This window comes from Schistocerca nitens, chromosome 4 (assembly GCF_023898315.1).
Source record: "Schistocerca nitens isolate TAMUIC-IGC-003100 chromosome 4, iqSchNite1.1, whole genome shotgun sequence".
In the NCBI taxonomy this organism is placed as follows: Eukaryota; Metazoa; Arthropoda; class Insecta; order Orthoptera; family Acrididae; genus Schistocerca; species Schistocerca nitens.
The window spans coordinates 945,040,107-945,067,995 of NC_064617.1; the positions used below are offsets into that span (position 1 = coordinate 945,040,107).

The 27,889-nt window shown below is 42.2% G+C and overlaps 2 protein-coding genes across 3 annotated transcripts in view; one reads left to right on the top strand and one right to left on the bottom strand.

The window, feature by feature from the left end:
• LOC126253599 (cuticle protein 16.5-like) overlaps window positions 1–24,747 on the bottom strand; it is a 51,006-nt gene extending 26,259 nt beyond the window's left edge. The window contains exons 1-2 of one of the 2 annotated variants that reach the window (XM_049955046.1): window positions 24,632–24,747; window positions 24,286–24,504 (exon numbers count right to left, since the gene is read on the bottom strand). In XM_049955046.1, coding sequence (XP_049811003.1) covers window positions 24,286–24,504; window positions 24,632–24,643 — 231 coding nt within the window. In that variant the 5' untranslated portion in view covers window positions 24,644–24,747. Of the gene's footprint in view, window positions 1–23,976; window positions 24,505–24,631 lie in introns of those variants that run through there. The other variant, XM_049955045.1, reaches the window with a different exon arrangement.
• The window catches only part of LOC126253602 (cuticle protein 16.5-like), a 231,402-nt gene that overhangs the window by 83,356 nt on the left and 120,157 nt on the right, over window positions 1–27,889 (top strand). The gene's annotated exons all lie outside the window — the stretch shown is intronic.

A 27,889-nucleotide genomic window follows, 5' to 3' on the forward strand; every position in this document is an offset into this window, starting at 1 on the left:
CAAGAGTAAGGAAGCATTTACAACAATATACCAGGTTAACACAATGAAACTCCCTCCTTTGAAAACAATTGTAGCACTGAGAGACGAATTTTAACAATACATTTCTTCCGATATTGTAGAGAGAACTGTACGGTTCACTGAAAACGAGGCTGGAAGAGCGTATAAGAGAAAGTACTTTCAAGCAGAGGGAGAAGATATAGTGTACAAATAAGAGCTCCGACAGATGTTTTGATAACAAACGCTCTTCTAAATATTACACTGGCGCAGAAGTCCGTCGTGTTATTCTGTAAGTTTAATGAACAGCAGATATACAAACAGCAGAGACCTTAGTCATCAGTAGTATCGTTCAATATTTACAACAGTCTGCCAATGCTGTGGTAACTTTTAGATTCAGCGACTGTAGAAATCACGTGGTTCTGAAGCGAAGAACAAGTCGAATCATGTTCGGAGCCTGTTTTCATCCGGATAGGAAGTTCCTTGAAAGTTGCTAGATAGAGACCGGAAGAGGTGAAAATCTGAGATAGCAAGATCAGATGAATAAAGGGGGTGCGGAATGACTTCCCAACCCAACTCTTGTATAGTGTTTTTTTGTCAGTCTGGCAGAATGCGGGTGGGTGTTATGGTTGAGTAACTTCACTTTACACAGTCTTCTTGGTCGTTTTTCTAGGATTTCGTCTGCAAAACGTCTCGGTTGTTGCCAGTAATTGTCAGCAGTGATGGTTACACTTCGGGGAAGCAATTCGTAATACACCATACCGTTTCTGTTCCACCAGATGCACAAGATTGTCTTCTGCGGATACAAGCATGTCTTCGTACAGGGACTTGCTGCTTTGTTTGGGCTCGGCCATTCACTTCTTTTCCTTATGTTAGCATAAAGACGCCATTTCTTGTCACCAGTAACTAGACAGGATAGGAGTGGTCGGGTTTGTTCACGAGCCAATAGATGGCGAGCAAGCAGAGATGCACATATGGCCACCAGCAGATTTTTTTGATTTTTGGTTTCGAGCATGCGGTAGCCGTACACCCGATTTTTCTTGTACACATCGCTGAAGACTTGTTTCAGCCATATATCGAAAGGACAGAACTCGGACTTCAGACATCTGTTCTTCATTGTATGGAAAATGTTGTACATCAGTCTCAAGACTCCAACAATGTAAAAAAAAAAAAAAAAAAAAGAAACTCTAGGAAAGACGAAGCGTTGTCAAATGTGCGAGTCTCAAAAAGGAAGAATGCAGAAAATACTAATAGTAACTAAAGAACAAAGGTATGTGCTGAGCATTCAACCTCTGTAGTGAAGTGAAACAATTGCTCTCCGTGAAAACAAGACACAGAAACAGAACTATTTGAGATATAAAATCAACATAATATACAAATTTGTAACTGATACAGACGAATTTTTTTCCAGGATCTATTATCCAGTGAATTTTAGAAAAATAAGTAAAAATTTTGTTATTTTACCACATTAAATATTTCTGGAGTTTCCTGGAAGAAGGAACCATAAGGCAAGATGGCGAATTTAAGTATTTGAAATCAAAGATGTTTAGAATATGTATCTTAATAATAACTAAATGTAATATATGTTCTAGTCAACATATTTAGGTTTTGTAATAACAAATAATTTATTTTGAAAATTAATAGTACTGTAGTCCTGAAAATATAAGAATAACAGTAAACTTGCGTAGTGGTCCTTCTACGATAAACTAACAGTGAATAAGTTTTATAAGAGTAGGTAGTGCTGTTACATGTTTAATTTTAAATATAGCAGTAACACTGATGGACTCTTCACATAAAAATGGAATAAGAGGTAATAATGTAGTTATTTGTATATTACAACCTCTTGCATTTCAAATCTTGTTTTCATCAAACATCGTATATAAGCAAACACTGGTTTCTTCATCTTTCTATCCAAATAATCCTCGAACGTCATCTTCTTTCACAAATGTTACCGGTGCATGATTCACGTTTTCATGCTTATGAGCGCATTATAGTACTACTAGCTGCATATTTCAGTTGAAATTATTATTGTATCTTGACTACACTCTCTTTTGTCTTGGGTCTAGCAATAAAGTATTTGTTTGAGACCACATCTCCATATCTTTCAAGGGTTCAAACGGTGATGGATTGGTTCTATTCTCTACCACAGCTGAAAGATATGGTAACGTAGTTGTGACTTTGGTCATTTTCTTCAATTTTGATCATATTAGTCTGAAGTTCCTGTCGCCTTGCCTGAAAGAAAGTTCCTAGCAGAAAATATGTGTATAACTTTCACTTGATAGACGCTGATTAACCATGAAGAAAATGAAGTGATAACTACATTTTTGTTTTGTCCTCCACAGGCATCAGAAAATAAAAATCACTATTAATTAATTTTGAAAGGGTGGTTCAGAAATTAGACAACTGAATCTGAATCTTTTTTTGGTTACATTTCCATTAAACAGTCTATAAAAGACGAACTGTCATTGGGAATGTGAACTTTAAACATGTACAGTGATAGAAGCCTTTTATAAAATGGACTGGTTACATTCAAGTTCGTAACTGGTGAATTTTGAGAATAGTCAAACTCAACAACAAGATAAGAAGTGACTGTCTTGCTCTTAAGGACGAAATCATTCTTCATTGATAGGCATCTCTCTGTCTTCCTCTCGTGCTGTGCATACTCTAATTAACAAACAACTGTTGGATCACGTTTTAGCGTGTTTTGACGTGCTGCTTTCAAACATAGTTACAACATTCTTCAAAGAACTTCAAATAAGTTACGTATTTCACAATAAGCTTTTTGCCAGTTTGGCCAAAAAGTATTTGGAGAACATTTGAAATTATATCTTGACGTTCAAGTTTGGATTTTAAAAGTTATTTAAATTTGGTGAACTGCCGGAACTGTTATTCTTTTCACTAAGAGTCATGTTTTTTTTTTTTTTTTAAATTTAACCTTAACACTTGATTCCAATGTATATGGATGGTTATTGACTGCGCCTTCTTTGTTCAAATGTTTCATTTTTTCTCTTATTCTGTCGGACCCCCATTCTTGGTAACGACACTTGGGAAAGCTTGCACAGAGCTACATGCCTAATTTTAACCTTAGATTCTGCTATAACTAAAATATATTCCCATTTGTTGTTTGGAAAGGTCTTTTGGTTTTCGGTTTTCTTTGTATATTTCTTATCTTTCGGTTTCATCGCCTGTCCTAAATAAGAATCTTACATCTCCTTACTCTGTCCGTTAAAAATATTTAATATAATTTCTTTGAAATGACACGTTTTCTGGCAACGATCGTTCATTGGCGAACACATCTTTTTCATAAAGTTAACTCCATTACTGTTTTCATATGTATGATCACTAGACATCTTCCTCGTAGCATCTGTCATCTTCAGACTACTACTGCAATAAAACTTTTTACTTTTATTTCCACAGGTTTCCATCTCATATCATTGTATATCAAAGCAAACTTAGAGAAATTAACAAACAGATCCAGTGCACAGGGTTCACACAACAGCGCATCAGACACAATGAGTGTTTCCAATCACTAAACTGGCGAAATTCTGAAACCAAACTTGGACAGAATGTTGTGTACACTATGGCAGATCATTTAAAACGATTTCCCGAAAAATAAGCGGTAGATTGTATTCCAGGAAGCACCTGATTTATATTTATATTAATAAGACCTTATATTAATAAGACCTTCACCCGTATGGATAAATGATGATGGCGTCCTCTTGGGTAAGATATTCCGGAGGTAAAATAGTCCCCCATTCGGATCTCCGGGCGGGGACTACTCAGGAGTACGTTGTTATCAGGAGAAAAAAACTGGCGTTCTACGGATCAGAGCTCGTGGAATGTCAGATCCCTTAATCGGGCAGGTAGATTAGAAAATTTAAAAAGGGAAGTGGATAGGTTAGATATAGTGGGTATTAGTGAAGTTCGGTGGCAGGAGGAACAAGACTTCTGGTCAGGTGAATACAGGTTTATAAATACAAAATCAAATAGAGGTAATTCAAGAGTAGATTTAATAATGAATAGCAAAATAGGAATGCGGGTAAGCTACTACAAACAGCACAGTGAACGCATTATTCTGACCAAGATAGATACGAAGCCCACACCTACCACAACAGCACACGTTTATATGGAAACTATCTACGCAGGTGACGAAGAGATTGATGAAATGTATTATGAGATAAAAGAAATTATTCAGATAGTGAAGGGAGACGAAAATTTAATAGTGATGAGTGACTGGAACTCGACAGGAGGAACAGGAAGAGAAGGAAACGTAGTAGGTGAATATGGAATGGGAGTAAGGAATGAAAGAGGAAGCCGCCTGGTAGAATTTTGCACAGAGCATAACTTAATCATAGCTAACACTTGGTTCAAGAATCATAAAAGAAGGTTGTGTACATGGAAGAAGCCTGGAATTACTGGAAGGTATCAGAAAGATTATATAATGGTAAGACAGAGATTCAGGATCCAGATTTTAAATTGTAAGACGTTTCCAGGGGCAGATGTGGGCTCTGACAACAATCTATTGGTTATGAACTTGAAGAAATTTCAAAAAGGTGGGAAACTGAGGAGATGGGACCTGAATAAACTGAAAGAACCAGAGGTTGTAGAGAGCTTCAGGGAGAGCATTAGTGAGCAATTGACAACAATGGGGGAAAGAAATACACTTGAAAAAGAATGGGTAGCTTTGAGAGATGAAATAGTGAAGGCAGCAGAGGATCAAGTAGGTAAAGAGACGAGGGCTAATAGAAATCCTTGGGTAACAGAAGAGATATTGAATTTAATTGATGAAAGGAGAAAATATAACAATGCAGTAAATGAAGCAGGCAAAAAGGAATACAGACGACTCAAAAATGAGATCGACAGGACGTGCAAAAGGGCTAAGCAAGGATGGCTAGAGGACAAATGTAAGGATGTAGAGGCACGTATCACTAAGAGTAAGATAGATATCGCCTACAGGAAAATTAAAGAGACCATTGGAGAAACGAGGACGACCCGCAGAATATCGAGAGCACAGGTGGAAACCCAATACTAAGCAAAGAATGGAAAGCAGAAAGGTGGAAGGAGTATATAGAGGGTTTATACAAGGGCGATGTTCTTGAGGACAATATTATAGAAATGGAAGAGAATGTAGATGAAGATGAAATGGGAGATACGATACAGCGTGAAGAGTTTGACAGAGCACTGAAAGACCTGAGTCGAAACAAGGCCCCGGGAGTAGACAACATCCCATTAGAACTAATGACAGCCTTGGGAGAGCCAGGCCTAACAAAAGTCTACCATTTAGAGAGCAATATGTATGAGACAGGCGAAATACCCTCAGACTTCAAGAAGAATATAATAATTTCAATCCCAAAGAAAGCAGGTGTTGACTGATGTGAAAATTACCGAACTATCAGTTTAATGAGCCACGGCTGCAAAATACTGACACGAATTCTTTACAGACGAATGGAAAAACTGGTAGAAGCCTACCTCGGGGAAAATCAGTTTGGATTCCGCAGAAATGTTGGAACACGTGCGGCAATACTGACCCTACGACTTATCTTACAAAATAGACTAAGGAAAGGCAAACCTACGTTTCTAGCACTTGTAGACTTAGGGAAAGCTTTTCACAATGTTGACTGGAATACTCTCTTTCAAATTCTGAAGGTGTCAGGGGTAAAATTCAGGGAGCGAAAGGCTATTTACAATTTCTACAGAAACCAGATGGCAGCTATAAGAGTCGAGGGGCATGAAAGGGAAGCAGTGGTTGGGAAGGGAGTGAGACAGGGTTGTAGCCTATTCCCGATGTTATTCAATCTCTATATTGAGCAAGCAGTAAAGGAAACAAACGAGAAATACGGAGTAGGTACTAAAATCCATGGAGAAGAAATAAAAACTTTGAGGTTCGCCGATGACATTGTAATTCTGTCAGAGAGAGCATAGGACTTGGAAGAGCAGTTGAACGGAATGGACATTGTCTTGAAAGGAAGATATAAGATGAACATCAACAAAAGCAAAACGAGGATAATGGAATGTAGTCAAATTAAATCGGGTGATGCTGAGGGATTTAGATTAGGAAATGAGACACTTAAAGTAGTAAAGGAGTTTTGCTATTTAGGGAGTAAAAAAACTGATGATGGTCGAAGTAGAGAGGATATAAAATGTAGACTGGCAATGGCAAGGAAATCGTTTCTGAATAAGAGAAATTTGTTAACATCGAGTATAGATTTAAGTGTCAGGAAGTCGTTTCTGAAAGTATTTGTATGGAGTGTAGCCATGTATGGAAGTGAAACATGGACGATAACCAGTTTGGACAAGAAGAGAATAGAAGCTTTCGAAATGTGGTGCTACAGAAGAAGGCTGAAGATTAGATGGATAGATCACATAACTAATGAGGAGGTATTGAATAGAATTGGAGAGAACAGAAATTTGCTTCACAATTGGACTAGAAGAGGGAATGGGTTGGTAGGGCATATTCTGAGGCATCAAGGAATCACGAATTTGGTATTGGAGGCCAGCGTGGAGTGTAAAAATCGTAGAGGGAGGCGAAGGGATGAATACACTTAACAGATTCAGAAGTACGTAGGAAGCAGTAAGTACTGGGAGATGACGCTTGCACAGGATAGTGTAGCATGGAGAGCTGCATCAAACCAGTCTCTGGACTGAAGACCACAACAACAACAAGACATTGATTCACTAGCATATATTGCAAATTTCATTGTTACCTTAGAGAACAAAAAAATATGTAAAGAAAAAATACCTGTTTATCTCGCAGCTCACCGCAGGTGTTTACCACGATAAAATAGCTTGGGTATTCAATGGTTGAGGGCACTGTGTAACAGCGCACAAGAGCATCCCCTTGTTAGCACGAGAGCCACTAAATTTATTAAACTGTTGTTGTTAGCAGCAAAGCAGTCCATCTGGTAAATAATATCACTTCATTTTGTTGCTAGAAACCAAGATAAAGCATCGGTTGTCCACGTGCAGCTGCAGCAACGATCTGCGTACTTCACTGTTCGCGCTACACGTGATGGTAGCTAACGTTCGCCAGGCATTCGCCACAGGGTGCAGCGTGATTCATCTGTCTCAATCATTCGTTTCCCGTCATCCACTGCTAAATGACGTCGTTCTCTACGCCACCTCAAGCACCGTCTAGCACTGAGCAGAGGAATATGTGGCTTATGAGGAAATGTTCGAACATATTACCCCGTTCTAGCTACCCACAGTCATTGTGATAGAGTTCCTTTTGGTAGCACTATGGGACTCACGAGTGATTCCTTCCACTGATTTCATGCGAGTTTTTGCAACGACGTTCCTCAATGCTCCACAGTCCCTATTCTTCAAAACACGAGATCTGCGTGATCTTGGTTTAGCTATGGTTGTTCCTTCGCGTTCGCAATCACTTCACCAACAGTTCATTTGGGCAGATATAGAAGGATGGAAATGTTCCTGACAGATATGTTACTTGGGTGAAATGCAACGACTAGTCCACGTCCGAAGTCTCTGAGCTCTCTTGACTGAAACGTTGTCTTCGTTCTGCTTCCCTACTAACAACGGATATTTCCAGTCTCTTTTATGCCAGTGTGACCGCCTCTGGTAATGTCTAACAGTCAGTTCCTCATTTCACAGCGGTGTCCGGATACTTTTGGTTCAAATGGCTCTGAGCACTATGGGACTTAACTTCTGAGGTCATCAGTCCCCTAGAACTTAGAACTACTTGAACCTATCTAACCTAAACCGAGGCAGGATTCAAACCTGCGACAGTAGCGGTCGCGCGGTTCCAGACTGTAGCGCCTAGAACCGTTTGGCTACTCCGACCGGCCCCGATACTTTTGATCAGACAGATTCTTAGATAGGTGACGCTGCGGAACTGGATTGGTGGCTTTCCAGACGTCAATAAATATTTCGATAATGTGTACTGCACTCGATACAGGCTTCTGTATAACGTGAAGTTGTGCCGACATTCATCACGTTTCGTTAATTGCCACGACATGTCCTGTAGTCCACTTTGCAGGCAGTCCTCTATCCTTACACTGGCGGCATCGGCAGTAGAGTGACAATGCAGGAAGTCCCGACGACCGAGGTCGTCGAGTCAGGGTAACAGCTGGAATCCTACGACCTCCGCCCTTCGGTCCAGCAGCCATAAAGAGCGCGGGTACCGGGTTCAGCGTACCGCGTCCGTAACAGGACAGATCCCACGTTGCGGTTATCCCCGCCTGCAACCCGTATCTGCGAGCGACGCAGCGCCTGCCGGGCCAGCTGCAGCCGCCCTGCACGCAATTCTGCGGACCTTGTACGCACCCGGAACTCGGACACACCGACAACGCCTACGGACCGGTCTCACACCGGCAGTGTCACCCAGAGCTGCTCTCCTGAACATTAGATATTCAGCTCTCTACAGGTGCGAACTCACCTTGCTCCTTCGACGCTATCACTAACACGCGAGAAAACTGCTGGACTACTGTGGTTTGAAATCTTATAGTATATTAGTACACTACTGCCCATTAAAATTGCTACACCACAAAGATGACATGCTATAGACGCGAAATTTAACTGACAGGGAGAAGATGCTGTTAGCTTTTCAGAGCATTCACACAAGGTTGGCGCCGATGGCGACACCTACGACGTGCTGACATGAGGAAAGTTTCCAACCGATTTCTCATACACAAACAGCAGTTGACCGGCGTTGCCTGGTGAAACAATTTTTGTGATGCCTCGTGTAAGGAGGAGAAATGCGTACAATTACGTTTCCGACTTTGATAAAGGTCGGATTGTAGCCTATCGCGATTGCGGTTTATCGTATCGCGACATTGCTGCTCGCGTGGGACGAGATCCGATGACTGTTACCACAATATGGAATCGGTGGGTTCAGGAGGTAATACGGAACGCCGTGCTGGATCCCAACGGCCTCGTATCACTAGCAGTCGAGATGACAGGCATCTTATCCGCATCGCTGTAACGGGTCGTGCAGCCACGTCTCGATCCTTGAGTCAACAGATGGGGACGTTTGCAAGACAATAACCATCTGCACGAACAGTTCGTTGACGTTTGCAGCAGCATGGACTATCAGCTCGGAGACCATGGCTGCGGTTACCCTTGACGCTGCATCACAGACAGGAGTGCCTGCGATGGTGTACTCAATGACGAACCTGGGTGCACGAATGGCAAACTGTCATGTTTTTTCGGATGAATCCATGTTCTGTTTACAGCATCATGATGGTCGCATCCGTGTTTGGCGACATCGCGGTGAACGCACGTTGGAAGTGTGTATTCGTCATCGCCATACTGGCGTATCACCCAGCTTGATGGTATGGGGTGCCATTAATTACACGTCTCGGTCACCTCTTGTTCGCAGTGACGGCACTTTGAACAGTGGACGTTACATTTCAGATGTGTTACGACCCGTGGCTCTACCCTTCATTCGATCCCTGCGAAACCCTACATTTCAGCAGCATAATGCACGACCGCATCTTGCAGGTCCTGTACGGGCCTTTCTGGATACAGAAAATGTTCGACTGCTGCCCTGGCCAGCACATTCTCCGTATCTCTCACCAATTGAAAACGTGTGGTCAATGGTGGCCGAGCAACTGGCTCGTCACAATACGCCAGTCACTACTCTTGATGAACTGTGGTATCGTGTAGGAGCTGCATGGGCAGCTCTACCTATACTTGCCATCCAAGCTCTGTTTGACTCAATGCCGTCATTACGGCCAGAGGTGGTTGTTCTGGGCACTGATTTCTCAGCATCTATGCTCCCAAATTGCGTGAAAATGTAATCACATGTCAGTTGTAGTATTATATATTTGTCCAATCAATACCCGTTTATCATCTGTATTTCTTCTTGATGTAGCACTTTTAATGGCCAGTAGTTTATTAGACAAAAGAAAAGTAGACGTGCTACCTTGTGACACCTTCTGTCTCGACCGCGAAGTATTTCCTTTAAAAATATGACATCTTTTAATTTCTTATCCGTCATCGTCAGATATAAAATTTTTGACTAGGAATAGCACTTCAATGTGAACTTCAGTATCATAAGCAGCAGACTCTACCAGAATTCCAACTGTGCTAAATAATAATTGTAGTGATACAGTAGTTGCGAAATAACGCAGACAACTTTGCGGCCTACGCAAAATGTGGCATCTATATAATTAATGTAATGAGTGTTTTATAATATTTTAGTTTAATGTTTTATCGTTTTTTTCTTGTTGCTTGTAGGTACATCACGGAGATCTGGTGAGCGTACTTGGCCCGTGTACGCTTTAATCCGTTGTCGGGAATTGCAGCCAGATCGACGCCGGCCGTCCGCCTCAACAAACAGCCGGTGATATAGCACACCTTTGGCAATCATTATTTTACAGTCAAGCAAAAGAATTATTATTTAATGACACGCATGCATTTTAAAATGTGTTCTGTCTCTTTTAAGCCTCTACATTTTTACGAAACCTGTCAAGAATTTATACTATAAGGCCTACCATTAACACTTGGTTTAAGAATCATGATAGGAGGTTGTATACATGGAAGAACCCTGGAGATACTAAAAGGTATCAGATAGATTATAAATGGTAAGACAGAGATTTAGGATCCAGGTTTTAAATTGTAAGACATTTCCAGGGGCAGATGTGGATTCTGACCACAATCTATAGGTTATGACCTGTAGATTAAAACTGAAGAAACTGCAAAAAGGTGGGAATTTAAGGAGATGGGACCTGGATAAACTGAAAGAACCAGAGGTTGTACAGAGTTTCAGGGAGAGCATAAGGGAACAATTGACAGGAATTGGGGAAAGAAATACAGTAGAACAAGAATGGATAGCTTTGACGGATGAAGTAGTGAAGGCAGCAAACGATCAAGTAGGTAAAAAGAGGAGGGCTAGTAGAAATCCTTGGGTAACAGAAGAAATATTGAATTTAATTGATGAAAGGAGAAAATATAAAAATGCAGTAAATGAAGCAGGCAAAAAGGAATACAAACGTCTCAAAAATGAGATCGACAGGAAGTGCAAAATGGCTAAGCAGAGATGGCTAGAGGACAAATGTAAGGATGTAGAGGCTTATCTCACTAGGGGTAAGATAGATACTGCCTACAGGAAAATTAAAGAGACCTTTGGAGATAAGAGAACCACTTGTATGAACATCAAGAGCTCAGATGAAAACCCAGTTATAAGCAAAGAAGGGAAAGCAGAAAGGTGGAAGGAGTATATAGAGGGTCTATACAAGGGCGATGTACTTGAGGACAATATTATGGAAATGGAAGAGGATGTAGATGAAGATGAAATGGCAGATACGATACTGCGTGAAGAGTTTGACAGAGCACTGAAAGACCTGAGTCGAAACAAGGCCCCCGGAGTAGACAACATTCCATTGGAACTGCTGACGGCCTTGGGAGAGCCAGTCCTGACAAAACTCTACCATCTGGTGAGCAAGATGTATGAAACAGGCGAAATACCCTCAGACTTCAAGAAGAATATAATAATTCCAATCCCAAAGAAAGCAGGTGTTGACAGATGTGAGAATTACCGAACAATCAGTTTAATGAGCCACAGCTGCAAAATACTAACACGAATTCTTTACAGACGAATGGAAAAACTAGTAGAAGCCGACCTCGGGGAAGATCTGTTTGGATTCCGTAGAAATGTTGGAACACGTGAGGCAATACTGATCTTACGACTTATCTTAGAAGAAAGATTAAGGAAAGGCAAACCTACGTTTCTAGCATTTGTAGACTTAGAGAAAGCTTTTGACAATGTTGACTGGAATACTCTCTTTCAAATTCTAAAGGTGGCCGAGGTAAAATACAGGGAGCGAAAGGCTATTTACAATTTGTACAGAAACCAGATGGCAGTTATAAGAGTCGAGGGACATGAAAGGGAAGCAGTGGTTGGGAAGGGAGTAAGACAGGGTTGTAGCCTCTCCCCGATGTTATTCAATCTGTATATTGAGCAAACAGTAAAGGAAACAAAAGAAAAATTCGGAGTAGGTATTAAAATCCATGGAGAAGTAATAAAAACTTTGAGGTTCGCCGATGACATTGTAATTCTGTCAGAGACAGCAAAGGACTTGGAAGAGCAGTTGAACGGAATGGATGGTGTCTTGAAGGGAGGATATAAGATGAACATCAACAAAAGCAAAACGAGGATAATGGAATGTAGTCTAATTAAGTCGGGTGTTGCTGAGGGTATTAGATTAGGAAATGAGACACTTAAAGTAGTAAAGGAGTTTTGCTATTTGGGGAGCAAAATAACTGATGATGGTCGAAGTAGAGAGGATATAAAATGTAGACTGGCAATGGCAAGGAAAGCGTCTCTGAAGAAGAGAAATTTGTTAACATCGAGTATAGATTTAAGTGTCAGAAAGTATTTTCTGAAAGTATTTGTATGGAGTGTAGCCATGTATGGAAGAGAAACATGGACGATAAATAGTTTGGACAAGAAGAGAATAGAAGCTTTCGAAATGTGGTGCTACAGAAGAATGCTGAAGATTAGATGGGTAGATCACATAACTAATGAGGAAGTACTGAATAGGATTGGGGAGAAGAGGAGTTTGTGGCACAACTTGACCAGAAGAAGGGATCGGTTGGTAGGACATGTTCTGAGGCATCAAGGGATCACCAATTTACACTCATGGAAATGGAAAAAAGAACACATTGACACCGGTGTGTCAGACCCACCATAGTTGCTCCGGACACTGCAAGAGGGCTGTACAAGCAATGATCACACGCACGGCACAGCGGATACACTAGGACCCGCGGTGATGGCCGTCGAATGGCGCTAGCTGCGCAGCATTTGTGCACCGCCGCCGTCAGTGTCAGCCAGTTTGTCGTGGCATACGGAGCTCCATCGCAGTCTTTAACACTGGTAGCATGCCGCGACAGCGTGGACGTGAACCGTATGTGCAGTTGACGGACTTTGAGCGAGGGCGTATAGTGCGCATGCGGGAGGCCGGGTGGACGTAACGCCGAATTGCTCACTCAACACGTGGGGCGTGAGGTCTCCACAGTACATCGATGTTGTCGCCAGTGGTCGGCGGAAGGTGCACGTGCCCGTCGACCTGGGACCGGACCGCAGCGACGCGCGGATGCACGCCAAGACCGTAGGATCCTACGCAGTGCCGTAGGGGACCGCACCGCCACTTCCCAGCAAATTAGGGACACTGTTGCTCCTGGGGTATCGGCGAGGACCATTCGCAACCGTCTCCATGAAGCTGGGCTACGGTCCCGCACACCGTTAGGCCGTCTTCCGCTCACGCCCCAACATCGTGCAGCCCGCCTCCAGTGGTGTCGCGACAGGCGTGAATGGAGGGACGAATGGAGACGTGTCGTCTTCAGCGATGAGAGTCGCTTCTGCCTTGGTGCCAATGATGGTCGTATGCGTGTTTGGCGCCGTGCAGGTGAGCGCCACAATCAGGACTGCATACGACCGAGACACACAGGGCCAACACCCGGCATCATGGTGTGGGGAGCGATCTCCTACACTGGCCGTACACCACTGGTGATCGTCGAGGGGACAATGAATAGTGCACGGTACATCCAAACCGTCATCGAACCCATCGTTCTACCATTCCTAGACCGGCAAGGGAACTTGCTGTTCCAACAGGACAATGCACGTCCGCATGTATCCCGTGCCACCCAACGTGCTCTAGAAGGTGTAAGTCAACTACCCTGGCCAGCAAGATCTCCGGATCTGTCCCCCATTGAGCATGTTTGGGACTGGATGAAGCGTCGTCTCACGCGGTCTGCACGTCCAGCACGAACGCTGGTCCAACTGAGGCGCCAGGTGGAAATGGCATGGCAAGCCGTTCCACAGGACTACATCCAGCATCTCTACGATCGTCTCCATGGGAGAATAGCAGCCTGCATTGCTGCGAAAGGTGGATATACACTGTACTAGTGCCGACATTGTGCATGCTCTGTTGCCTGTGTCTATGTGCCTGTGGTTCTGTCAGTGTGATCATGTGATGTATCTGACCCCAGGAATGTGTCAATAAAGTTTCCCCTTCCTGGGACAATGAATTCACGGTGTTCTTATTTCAATTTCCAGGAGTGTAGTATTGGAGGGCAGCGTGGAGGGTAAAAATGGTAGGGGGAGACCAAGAGATGCATACACTAAGCAGATTCAGAAGGATGTAGGTTGCAGTAGGTACTGGGAGATGAAGAAGCTTGCACAGGATAGAGTAGCATGGAGAGCTGCATCAAACCAGTCTCAGGACTGAAGACCACAACAACAACAACAATGCCTACCATTGTATATCGTTTGAGAAAATAAACTTTTTTCATTCATCAGGCATCAGCCTGGTGTGATGGAGTCCGCCACGAACTCCTCTCTCTCGCCAATCTCATTATCTCAAAGTGATGCTTGCACCAAACGTCCTCAATAAATTGTTGGATGTATTCAAATCTCTATCTTCCTCTACAGTTTTAACTCTCCACAGCTCCTTCTACTAGTGTGGAAGTTATTTCCTAAAGTATTAAAACTTGTCCTATCATCCTGTCCCTTCTTCATGTCAGTGTTTTCCACATGTTCCTTTCTACGCCAATTCTGAGGAGAAGTTCCTCGTTACCTACGTCATCAGCCCAGCCAATTTTCAACGTTCTTAGCACGGTATCTCCAACGCTTTGATTATCTCACATGTATTAAAACACTATTTAATTTCTATAAGCAATAAAGTCAGAAACATATCTTTGTTTGTATAATATTTCGACGACGAGTATTTAGAATCAATATTTTGTGTTTCAAGGACAGGAAAGAAAGAAGCTACAAGCTGTTTGGCGATGAATCATTTACAGGCAGATTATGGAGGATACGTTCTCATGGTAAATTAAAATTGAAGAATATTAATTTCAAGTGTAACTGCTAGGGTAGAGACTAATGTTTTACTGACTGCGCTGAGTACCTGCCTAAAAGAGAAATTCAGTAACTGAGTATTTCAAAAATTTCTCAAAGTGGACATAGAAAAGAATATTTGTTTCTTCCTCGAGTGAGCAGATATTCACTAATTTAACGAAATACAGCCGAATTGTGCCAAATATCAGACGAAGCTGTGGTGATGAGGCGACATTACAATGTTGTACCATCATCAACCCCATACATTCTTTAGTTATAGTCGAATGGCGGGATTATTATTTATTGTGGTCGTTTTCTTGGGTGGGAATGCTCACTTCAGAGGCCATCTCAGTTTCTTTGACGGAATTCCTATCAATTTTTGCACAGAACCTATTTGGGAACTAGTCTTCCCATAGCTCACATTTACGGAAATATCTTCCTTGGAGAACATTTTCTCAGTGACTAAAAAATTCATAGATCACTCCTGTTTATTTAACTGATAAAACAAGGAAAGCGCGCAAACATTATCTCCTTAGCGTCTCCTAATTGTTGGATTATACCCTTATTTTCAAATCTCAGATATACTGACCTCCTTCATGTAAAACAAGCATCTCTACGTCAGTACTAGTACATGGAGAGCCACTCGCCAGTTTTACAAGCAATAAACACGAGCGAACTGATATATTCCGTCTTTCTAGATTTAGGGAAGATATTTGACACGGTACTACACCACTATGAATTATTTTCAAAAATTATGTCGTCTGGAAGACGTTTCTGTCTGTTTGAAAGCTTTATATGATATGAAATACCTGATGTGAAAAGATAGGAAACATCAGATGTGTCCTAAGGAATTCTGACTGGAACACTAAGGTGTTCATTACACATGAAAGACCTATGATATTAGTAAAACAGCTCATTGACTATCCTCTAACTGCGCTTTCATTAGAGAAATATTGTTATGGATAAAAGGTAGCAAATTACAGACAAATTGAGCTGTAATACACTTAAGTTATTGAACGCCCATTTTCATCAGCTGCAGGTAAGTACGAAAATATGTGCACAAACAAATGAGGGAATCATAATCATGCACAATAATGAACTTTGTAAAGCATTTAAATATTTAACGAGAGGATATGATATGGAAAAGAAACGTGTGTATTGCACCTATTGAATGTTACTTCTCCATTATTTCGCGTCAGTTTGCTATTACAACGATAAACTCCGTTGGATGATTCACTGTATTGAATGAATGTGCAGACAAAATTATATACATAATAACATATGGTAGGTATAAGTGAAGGCAGACTGTATGACAGAAAAATAAAAGAGAATGAACGTAACTTTGCGACTAAATGGGGAGCGTTTGAACGATTCAATCGATGAGCTTGTCATGAATTAATGTTGTTGTTTTGCTGATCGTAATTCTGTGGTAATTGTAGGAAAAATGTGAGTGTTATGCTATACCATTCGTGCTAGGTTTTAAACGCTGATTGCCTATGAAAGTTAATCCAGGTATGTGTAACATAATCTGACTTCTAATTTTGTGCAATATCTACATAGTGAATACTTACTCTGTACACCGATTTACACTGGGCGTGGGAAAAGAAAATTGAATTTACATGAACCTCAATACTTCTAACAAACATCTTATTCCATCTCTTCCTTCCGCTTCGTCCATTTCCTTCACTCCCCTTTCTTTGACCATATCTTTCTCCCCCTCTCTCTTTCCACAACCTTCTCACCTTCCTTTTTCACCTGCCCACCACCCCTCTACACCTTTCAACCGCCTCATATATCATCCCTTCCTCATCTCTGTCAATTCCTCCTGCCTTCACTCTGTCCATTCCCCCTGTATCCATCTCAAACTGTCCCCAGCCACCCTCATTTGCACACATAGACCCAGCAGTACAGTCAATAAAGCAGGATGATCCTACTCCCATAATATGCCTGTCATGCAGGACCATCTGCATATCAGGCATTTGATGATCTCTTTTTGCCCCTGACATACAGACTGCCGTGGAAAGGAGGTCGAGAATGCAGGTTGATACTACTCCAACACAATACACCTGTCACAAAGGGCAGCCTACATGGTCAGGCATGGAAAACCATTTCTTCCCCCTGACATGTAGGCTGCCCTGCAAAGGTGGTTGATCTGGCAGGCTGACATTGTTCCCACAAAAGTGATTGGCACCGAACGTGATTTGAAAGAACGTTTGAGTATAAATGCATACATTTACCTCCAAAGACAGTCAAATCGCAATAATGCATATAATGTTAAAGTTCAGAAAGCACCTGACGCACAGCTTTCAAAATGAGAGAGAACTGAACAAAGAAAAAAAAGTCAATACAAATCGTAAAATGATGAGAAAGATTCATTAACGAGGATTGCGACGGAAGTGAATGTTCTACCAGTGGGATAAACTGAAAAGAAAAGAGTGATAATTCTGCACTAAGGATCAGATTCTGCCATCCTCACAATAACACAAAGATTCAACGTCCACATTGAAAACATGTCTCCAAGTCCTGAAATTTTAAGCCCAATTGTATACCTTCAGTTTCACAATAGGAATAAAAAAATCATTATGTAAGAACTATACGATTTTCGCGAACGAGCGGCGTATATGCATTACAAATGCGCTCACAAGGCACAAGTATGTCTTACCTCATTGCAAAGCTGACAAACACTGACCTGTGCAATTGAACTCGTAACACAAACCTCTACTCTGCTTAGCAAATACACAAGAGAACGTTCTTCAACGACATCCACCAGCGTTCTCAACAAGGCAGGCTGTGAGTTGATCGGCCGGCACTGCCGGAATTCAACGAATAACTTCAGAAATCTAAAGACAGGTAAGTTGTTCAGAATAGATTATAGGTACAGAATTGCATATCTGCACTAAGCTGCAGCAACTAGTACAAAAAATAACTGAATAGCAGCAATAGCAAATTAAATATTGGAAGTGGCAATCTAACAGCCAACTTTCAATGCATAGTGGAAGAACAAGAAGGTTAGTGAGGATGGTAAGTGATTTTTCTTAGATAAGATAAAAGAAAACAAAAATCAAGATGGATTTTAGGGGTTGCAGGACATGGAGGGTACGATAAATAATAGCTATATTTAAGGTGGCTCCTACCGTGGCTTATAAGGATACACAATAGAACATTTACCCTTTTGTTGTGCAGTGGATCATCTTGAATTACTATCAACAATTACTCGTAGATAAATTAACGGAAAAGATGGAGAGTTGTGAATTCAAGATAGTAATTACATGAACGAGATGATAGTTACAAAATCTTACTATCACTGTGGCGTGCAAGGAATATTTTACTGGTAGCACAGGGAGCTAGTGGGTAAGACATATAGCTGAATTAGTTTCTCTAAATTGCATGAGGCAAAAGCCTGGATAGTTCGACCAAACATGAGTACGAAAAAGAAGTTTTATCCAGTGTGAGCGTGGGCTTCATTCACAATTATCCTTACGTCAACAGTACATTACTAAACCACTTTCCATGAACTTGCTGTTTAGAGGAGATGCAGAAAGGAGAAAGACTAGGTATTAAAGACCCATAGACAAAGAGATCAATAAACATGGAGCACAGGCGTTTCCCTTTGAGGGCAGCTGCCTACCTAAGAATATCCAGCTTATTTTGGAATTGCATTTTTGTTCTCTTCCAACATTGATTTCTTTTACTGTGTTACGTGTGTCATGCCACGTATTGTGCGTTTAAGATATTGTCCCATGTAGTCGACAGAGAAAAAATACAACCGATTTCATAAGCTACTCAAAGACCCATTAAGTTTTCAATATCATAAGTATGATTTGGAAAGTACCCTGCCCAAATAGACGAGTAGTAGTTCTGAAGATTTACAACACAGAGCTGCAGGGTGTCTTTGCGTGTAACAATAGCTTGACTGGTGCATATTTACCAAATAAAACTTTTCTGCGCTATCACGTAGTAATTATTAATATTGAGATCGATGTACTTCTCTTTGTATTCTTTGTTTCGTAAGATGCATTTGCAGCCACGAAACAATAGCACTTCAACAAACAAGTTTGCTCACAGTTCATAAAAACATCAGCATCGTTAGATTCACCGTAATATAATTTCAGCATGGAAGTGTTCCTCCCAATTTACACAGAAGATAATGTTAATAATGCAGAATTATCGTTCATGAACAACTGGTATTTCGTCATGACCATACACGGAAAAACTTAGTTTCTCATAACAGTTATGCGCTTTAAAATGTGTGTTTTATGTTTAAGGTTCCAAACAAAGGGAGTTTTTGTTTGACTGACTTGTTTATTTTTGACCGGATTTCGTAGTATTAGACCATTGTCAGGAAAGAACTGAACGACGTCCACAACAGAGAGTAGTACGTAGGAAACCAAACATCTGATGCAAAGATTATACCAACACATGTCTTTAATGGTGACATTAGGTGTCTTGTTTTTATTCATCCTCTGCAGTTACAGCTATTACCGAAATCGTCGTATTAGAAGGAACTCTCAACTCTAACAACTATAATACATTATTTTATGTAACAGTCAGCCCAGTACGTATATAATTCAACAGCACAGATGAAAGAGACTTACTGTAATAATGGTGTACAGTGAATTACTTACGTGCCATGAAGCAACTGGCACTTTTTCTATGGTGCCGCAATGGGATTTGAATTTTCTGGCAGCAGTTCGAACGACGGCGCTTGCGCCTGTAAAGAGCACAGCTATCTACGCACTGCCTGTGGTGTAAGGATGCGCCTCGCAGGTGTTAAGTCTTAGGCCAGAGATGGATACTGGACTGGCTCTAGTACTTTTTTCGGGACTTAACTGTTACTTTTCGCAAGAATACATAAAAATGCTTTCAAAACTGTGTCTTTTGAGTCATAAATCTGGGTCATGGCATGTAGAAAATTACGCCTTTTCGATGTCCTACCATAGCCGTTGTTCCTTTATGTACTGCGGACACACTAAATAGGTACTGACAATTTACACACATTTTTTCAAGATATACTACAACTGTATGTAATTTACTGATGTCCTATTGCCTTCCACTTTATGCAGCAGAAGCGCAACCGACACGGGTGAAAATGCAGTACAGAGCTGTGCAGATAGCTGCATGTCTCGTGCAGCATGCTCTTCTAGACTCCCCTCCGCTCACTGAGCGAGAAAAACTAAACAGCTTTTACTTATATACTCGGCGAGTGACATAACTTGACATTGGCTGACGTAATTAATTCTGGAGTTATAATTCAAAATGTACCACAATGTAAATGGCGCTTGAAATTTTAGCAAGGCAAAATCGCTAGAGCCGGCCCTGGTTGGATGGCACAGCAGTGAGCGAGGGCGCCTGTTTTACCTGGAGCTCGACATCTAAAAAAAGTTTTGCATCACCTCAGTTCCGAGTGTTCCGGAACCTGTACTGGAATAGAGATCAACACAAACATCAATTTCGCCCTATTTACTGCTCATGAAAACCACACATTGCATGTTGTACCATAATACATCGAAACCTTCAGAGGTGGTGGTCCAGACTGCCGTACACACCGGTATCTCTAATACCCAGTAGCATGTCTTCTTGCATTGATGCATGCCTGTATTCGTCGTGGCATACTATCCACAAGTTTATCAAGCCACTATTGGTCCAGATTGTCCCACTCCTCAACGGCGATTCGGCGTACATCTCTCAGAGTGGTTGGTGGGTCACGTCGTCCATAAACAGCCCTTTTAGATCTATCCGAGGCATGTTCGATAGGGTTCATGTCTGGAGAATGCTGGCCACTCTAGTCGAGCGATGACATTATCCTAAAGGAACTCATTCACAAGATGTGCTCGATGGGGGCGCTAATTGTCGTCGTCCATGAATACGAATGCCTCGTCAATATGCTGTCGATATGCTTGCTCTATCGGTTGGACGATGGCATTCAAAACGTCAGGGAACCTCTACATTGCTTCACTCGCTGGACAGTGCGTGTAGGGCGTCCAACCTGTCCGGGTTGCCTCCAAACACGTCTCCAACGATTGTCTGGTTGAAGGTATATGCGACGCTCATCAGTGGAGAGAACGTGATGCCAATCCTGAGCAGTCCACTCGGCATGTTGTTGGGCCCATCTGTATCGCACTGCACGGTGTCGTGGTTGCAAAGATGGACCTCGCCATGGACGTCGGGAATGAAGTTTTGCATCATACTGCCTATTGCGCACAGTTTTAGTCGTAACACGACGTCCTGTGGCTGCACGAAAAGCACTATTTATCATAGTGGCGTTGCTGTCAGGGTTCCTCTGAGCCATAATCCGTAGGTAGCTGTCATCCACTGCAGTAGTAGCTCTTAGGCGGCCTGAGCGAGGCAAGTCATTGACAGTTCCTGTCTCTCTCCATCTCCTTCATGTCCGAACAACATCGCTTTGGTTCACTCCGCGACACCTGGACACTTGCCTTGTTGAGAGCCCTTCCTGGTACAAAGTAACAATTCGGACGCGATTGAACTGCGGTTTGACTTTCTATACGACCCGAGCCGTGCACCTCCTTCCTGGTGGAACGACTGGTTGTTGGATGCCCTCCTTCTAATAGGCGCTGCTCATGCATGGTTGTTTACATCTTTGGGCGGGTTTAGTGACGTCTCTGAACAGTCAAAGGGACTGTGCTTATGATACTTTATCCACAGTCAACGTCTATCTTCAGGAGTTCTGGGAACCGGGGGGATGCAAAACTTATTCGGTATGTGTATATTCCGTGACAGAGGCTGCCGCCCGTCATAGGATAGTTACTACCAAAGAGATTTTCGAAGGATTCTGAGGCAGTTCTGTTACTAGAATCATTCTTGTTGAACACGAAGCGTAAGTTAGCTAAAACCATTCTCTGAATTATATGTTAACGATTGACGTGTTCTAATTTGAAAATTGTTTTTGTGTATGGCGCCTGGTATTTGCTGTGGGTTTATCAAACATTTTGCTTAGCAAATACCGTGAAACTTCGTGCATATATTCAACCCGGTCTTACCACTCCCCTACTGCTCCATTTTCATAAACTCGTCTGCTGATTGGTTACATGTGGGCATCGATGAATTCCTCTGTCTTTCCATCCTTTTCATCTCACAAGGGGATCATACGGGAATCGGATTTTTTGGATTTTTTATGTTTATGGTACGTGAATTTCAGAACTAAATTATACGTCTTCCAAGGCAGTTCGATGCAACTCTCATAAATTCTCGAGAAAATCGACTTCTAAGTATTACAGCCATGTCTAATATACTAAATATTTGGAAGATGTTTTTCGATGAGTACTATGACGCTGTCGTAGAGTGCTCGCTGGTTGTGTGACAAGCCTTGGTTCGAATCCTGGTAGAATTTATAACAAAACTGCATGTAGTATGAGAATTTACAGGAAGCGTAAAGCACAAGGAGATAGAAACAAATTTAATTTGTTATCTTTTTAATTATACGATTTTGATTAAACATCTTTTATATAGAATCGGTAACTAAGAATTTTTGTTCACAATGAAAACTGGAATCTTGTGTGGAATATATAAATAAGTAAAGATGTTTCCGAGTTCGAGTCTCGGTCCAGCACACCTTTTAATCTGTCAGTAAGTTTCAAGAAAACATGTGTTTTATATAAAACTAACCATCAGTTGTGGTAATTAGAACTTATTTAATGAATTTTATGTTTAAATGACGTAGGTATTCAAAGTGAATGGAGATACCGAAAAACAAAAATTTGATGCAGTTGAATCGAACTCAGCCCCTCCCCCGTCCCAAACACACACACACACACACACACACACACACACACACACACACACACACATAGATCGAACGAGCACTGCTACAGGATCTAACTTACCGTTGAAGAGTTTCTACTCTTATTTTAGCATATTAAACGAACTTCAGATTCGATATTCTCGAAATTTTTTAAGAATTGCATCGGACAGCACTGGAAAGAGTATATTTGAGTTCTGAACTACACGTACCAGAAACGTACAAAATTACGAGAATGCGATTACTGTGTGGTACCCTTGCAGAGTAGCACTTCCACACTATGACTTCACTTATTTTTCGGATGTATTTTAACCCTTGTTTTCCCCAACACTTTTTCAACTCTACAGGCTGCATCTCTAACAATGGGAGTTATTCTCTGATGTCTCAACACGCATCCAGTCATCCTGTTCCTTCTTCTTACTAGATTACCAATTTTTCTTTTTTCCCTCATTCTGTGGAAAACTGCGTCATTCCTTACCTTACGAGTCTATAACAACTTATACTGACTTAACAAAGTGTAAATTTGTCAAAGACGCAGGGCTATAGCAGCTACACTCTCTGCTCATGAACGTAGCTGGAGATTAGACACGACAGGCTCCAGTTTTTCTGAAGCCACGTGATAGATACAAACTCAACACAGAAGTACAGTCTGTCGCCAACAAAGATAAAAAAAATTACAAGAAGCCTTCGAGGTAATTAAGCAGTTAGCTCCAATATCATTCTGTGTGTGTTGCTATTATCTCTGTTTCCTTTGTCTCGTTTTCTATTGTTCGCTTTGTCTTGTGAATAGTAGTCAATCAAAAATGGTTCAAATGGCTCTGAGCACAATGCGACTTAACTTCTGAGGTCATCAGTCGCCTAGAACTTAGAACTAAGCCGGCCGCTGTGGTCTAGCGGTTCTAGGCGCGCAGTCCGGAACCGCGCGACTGCTTCGGTCGCAGGTTCGAATCCTGCCTCGGGCATGGATGTGTGTGATGTCCTTAGGTTAGTTAGGTTTAAGTAGTTCTAAGTTCTAGGGGACTGATGACCATAGATGTTAAGTCCCATAGTGCTCAGAGCCATTTGCACCATTTGAACCTTAGAACTAATTAAACATAAATAACCTAAGGACATCACCCACATCCATGCCCGAGGCAGGATTGGAACCTGCGACCGTAGCGGTCGCTCGGCTCCAGACTGTAGCGCACAGAACCGCACGGCCACTCCGGCCGGCGAGTAGTCAATCACTTCCTGAGAATGGCAAACTATATTGAAATACAGTCCTAAACAAGCACATTAATACAACCAAAACACAGTCTCTACATTTCTCAAATCATAAATTGGTTCAGCAAAAAGTGTTTGGATGAAAACATGTTTCATGAGTTTTGACTTCGTAGCACTAAACAAATATTGCTCAACTTTTGGTAATTGGAAAGTAATAATCGAAAAGTATGTTTCTTGTCGGTGTTTATTATTATTTTATAATTTTTTTTTGTATTTCTGCTATTTAGGGAAGAAGTGGTCTGTTGTAGAAGTAGACATTTCAGCCCAGCAGAGCAGCCTTAGCTTGGAGATGGGCGGCGGTGGCGAGAGCGCCATGGGCGGCGTAGGCAGCGGGGGCGGCGTAGGCCACGGGAGCAGGAGCGGCATACGCAACGGCAGGGGCGGCGTAAGCGTGGGCCGCGTAGGCGTGGGCGGCCAGGGCGGCGGCGCCGTTGACGACGGCGTCACGGGCCTGAGTCTGGGCGACGGCGGTCAGGTGGGCGGCCCTGGTGGCGGCGACGGCAGGGGTGTCCAGCAGGTAGCCGTCTGAGCGCACGGCGACGGGGGCGGGGCCGTAGGCGGCGTAGCCGGCGTGCGCGGGGGCGGCCACCACAGCGGGGGCGGCGTAGGCAGCGGAGGCTACCACTGCGGCGGGGGCGGCGCCCAGGTAGCCGGGCTTAGCCACAGCGACGGTCAGGACGGCGCTCAGGACGATCTGAAATTCACAAAATTATCATAAAGCAATGTTCTCGACTAACAACATAGAAATACTGAAGTACTACACAAACAAGCTCGTTGTTTGCTATAGTACTGAAGTAAAATAAAGCAGCAGTAATACGTACCAGGGTGTTCATAGCTGTGGGAGTTGTTGTTGTTGCTGCTGCCGAAATGTGCCTGGCCAGTGGTCACGGCCGCTATTTATACCGAACAGTGCGGCAGTGTGTGCGGCGAGTGAAAGCTGCACAGCCTCTGATCCTAACCTTGTACTTGGTTCTCCCTCGGGCGTTGTCTTTTTAAATGTGTTTGATCTCCGAAACTGCTCTTGGTATTTGCGGTTTTACTGACCGAATAAATTTTACTGTTACTAGCTATGTGGAGTTTATAGCCAACTTTCTCATGGTTGAATCCGGCCGGCGTACACTCTCTCTCCACTGGTCACATCACTTCATAATCGCTTCATAATTGCTGCCACTACTTACCGAATGTGTAGAGTGAAACTTGCCTGACATGTTTTAGGCGAAATACTAGTATTTTATAGCTAAGGAAATTATGAAATTAAACAGTTGTATAGAGAAGTTCCTCAGTTTCGCCGTATAAACTAGCAGTTCACGATGTGCTACAATGCTCTTTCTTACTTTGTTATGCTGTAAGAAAGTGAACACTATTTTTCCGTAGGAGTCCTCTACTACGAGCGTTCTACCAATATATGTTCAATGTTTACTGTTCCATTCTATAAGATATCGTCATTGCCCGATCTTTTCTAACGACTTCCATGAAGTCTGATATCAACCAACGGATTCTTCAAATAGTCTCTTCACAGCCTTAAAACTATCTACACACATTATTCCTCCAAAATTAGGCTTCCATTCCACTATTTCTTCTAAGTGACCAACCTTCGGTATACATCATCTGAATTCATTACAGCTATGAGGATGATGCGGCGGTTGAAGGCATTCAAAATGTAATTTTACAGTTTTACACTTCTTTTGTTAGTGTTGTTGCTACTGTTGCGTGAAAATTGATGCAGAACATCTAAAAATTAAACATTCGTTTAGTATTGACTTATGTTTTTCAGCGTTGTTCCTTTCGAGTGGAAAACCATATTGCATTTATTCGACAGAATCATAATCATGCACTATATTAGAATTTTGTTTTGCTGTAATTATGTGCCTACGATAGTGCGATGTACCTTCTACACGTCGTTCGTGTTTAAGGTGTTGTCACAAATCCATGAGATAAGCAGCTATTACGATGGCTACTACAGTTATTTCGTGGTGTTGAAACTTGAATATTCCGAGGAAGTGCATAACACCGTTTAGAAACTTTCAAAACTTAGATCTGGAGGATTACTGAGGGAGTGAATCAAAATTAAAGAACTAATAATTGCTAAAAGGGATAAATGAGAAAAAGCAGCTAAAAAGAACCATCAAGAGTAAGAGTAGAAATTTCCTGTGCATTCGATGAAAACTTAGCAAATTTTGGCTTTCAAATCGGCTGATATGTATCGTATCAGTGACAATAATGAACTAATGATAGGTAAGGGCTTCTAACCGTAATGCGGAAAGCTAGTGATTCGAATATTTGCATATCAGCAATAACTTACGTAAGCAATGCTCTTTTATTTGTGAACCTCATCTTCTATAGTTGCCGGCCGGGGTGGCCAAGCGGTTCTAGGTGCTACAGTCTGGAACCGCGCGACCGCTACGGTCGCAGGTTCGAATCCTGCCTTGGGCATGGATGTCTATGATGTCCTTAGTTTAGTTAGGTTTAAGTAGTTCTAAGTTCTAGGGGACTGATGATCTTAGAACTTAAGTCCCATAGTGCTGAGAGCCATTTCTATAGCTGTTACGGCTGAGAGTAGGACGAAAAGGTCATTGTCGTATAGTTATGATGAGAAAATATGACTAATGTAATTAATTCCTCCAGTTGTTAGATTTCCTAGGATATCTGAACCCTCACAAGAATTTTGTGGATTACGTTCTCTGTATATCATCTGTAATAAACTCATTCACTTGGCAGTCCATCACTACCGATCCACTTGCCTTGCTCAATACATTAACTGTTAAACTGCTGAGTGGCTTGCACAACGTTATTGTATTTGTGATCGGTGAAAACCCACACCAGCGCTGATACGAATCATGTCCTATAGCTGAGCAAAACGGTGTAGTTCTTTAAGACGCTGGACTATTTTGGAATGGCCTGGTGCAAAGACGCTGCCGCCGTCCTAAATTTGTATAGAGATGCTACCTGAATAGGTGTATCGTGAATTAAAAGTAAATTACGTTTTTGCAAGTATATCTATAATAAAACTGGTTTTATTAATACCTATTTGATTTGGTGAAGCAAATGAAACATACAACTCATACACCGAAGCCCAATTAGTGATTACAAGCGCTAGTAGTGAAATAATAAACTACAGTAACGTCGTTCTGTGAGAGGCATTGACACGGTATAAATTCAAATTATTTGATGCTGATAACTTCTCTTCGTGTGGTAAGTCTGTTGTACGATGATTATGAATACTCACCTATTTGGCGTAGCTATGAAGGACAGAGGCCAAATTTCAGAATTACTTCGGATGTGTAAGCATGTGTTACATGCTTTGGGGAAATAACATAGTAATGCAGACTATAAACGATTTCACTTTTGTTTCTAAAATTTACTAGTTGTAGTCATTATCCTACATTTATCTGTTTAAGGAGAGCTGCTACTTATTACACCAAGTGCAAATCTTTGCCGAGTCGTTGTGCTTTCCCTTGCGATATCCCATCGCCGACAATTTTGTGGAGGGAACAATATTGATGGCTAACGATGTTTTACTGATTCTGTTGCACAATTAGTACATACTATACACAATGTCCCAAAAAAAAAAAAAAAAAAAAAAAACTTCAAACCTTAGAAGCAGGTTCGTTATATACACTCCTGGAAATGGAAAAAAGAACACATTGACACCGGTGTGTCAGACCCACCATACTTGCTCCGGACACTGCGAGAGGGCTGTACTAGCAATGATCACACGCACGGCACAGCGGACACACCAGGACCCGCGGTGTTGGCCGTCGAATGGCGCTAGCTGCGCAGCATTTGTGCACCGCCGCCGTCAGTGTCAGCCAGTTTGCCGTGGCATACGGAGCTCCATCGCAGTCTTTAACACTGGTAGCATGCCGCGACAGCGTGGACGTGAACCGTATGTGCAGTTGACGGACTTTGAGCGAGGGCGTATAGTGGGCATGCGGGAGGCCGGGTGGACGTACCGCCGAATTGCTCAACACGTGGGGCGTGAGGTCTCCACAGTACATAGATGTTGTCGCCAGTGGTCGGCGGAAGGTGCACGTGCCCGTCGACCTGGGACTGGACCGCAGCGACGCACGGATGCACGC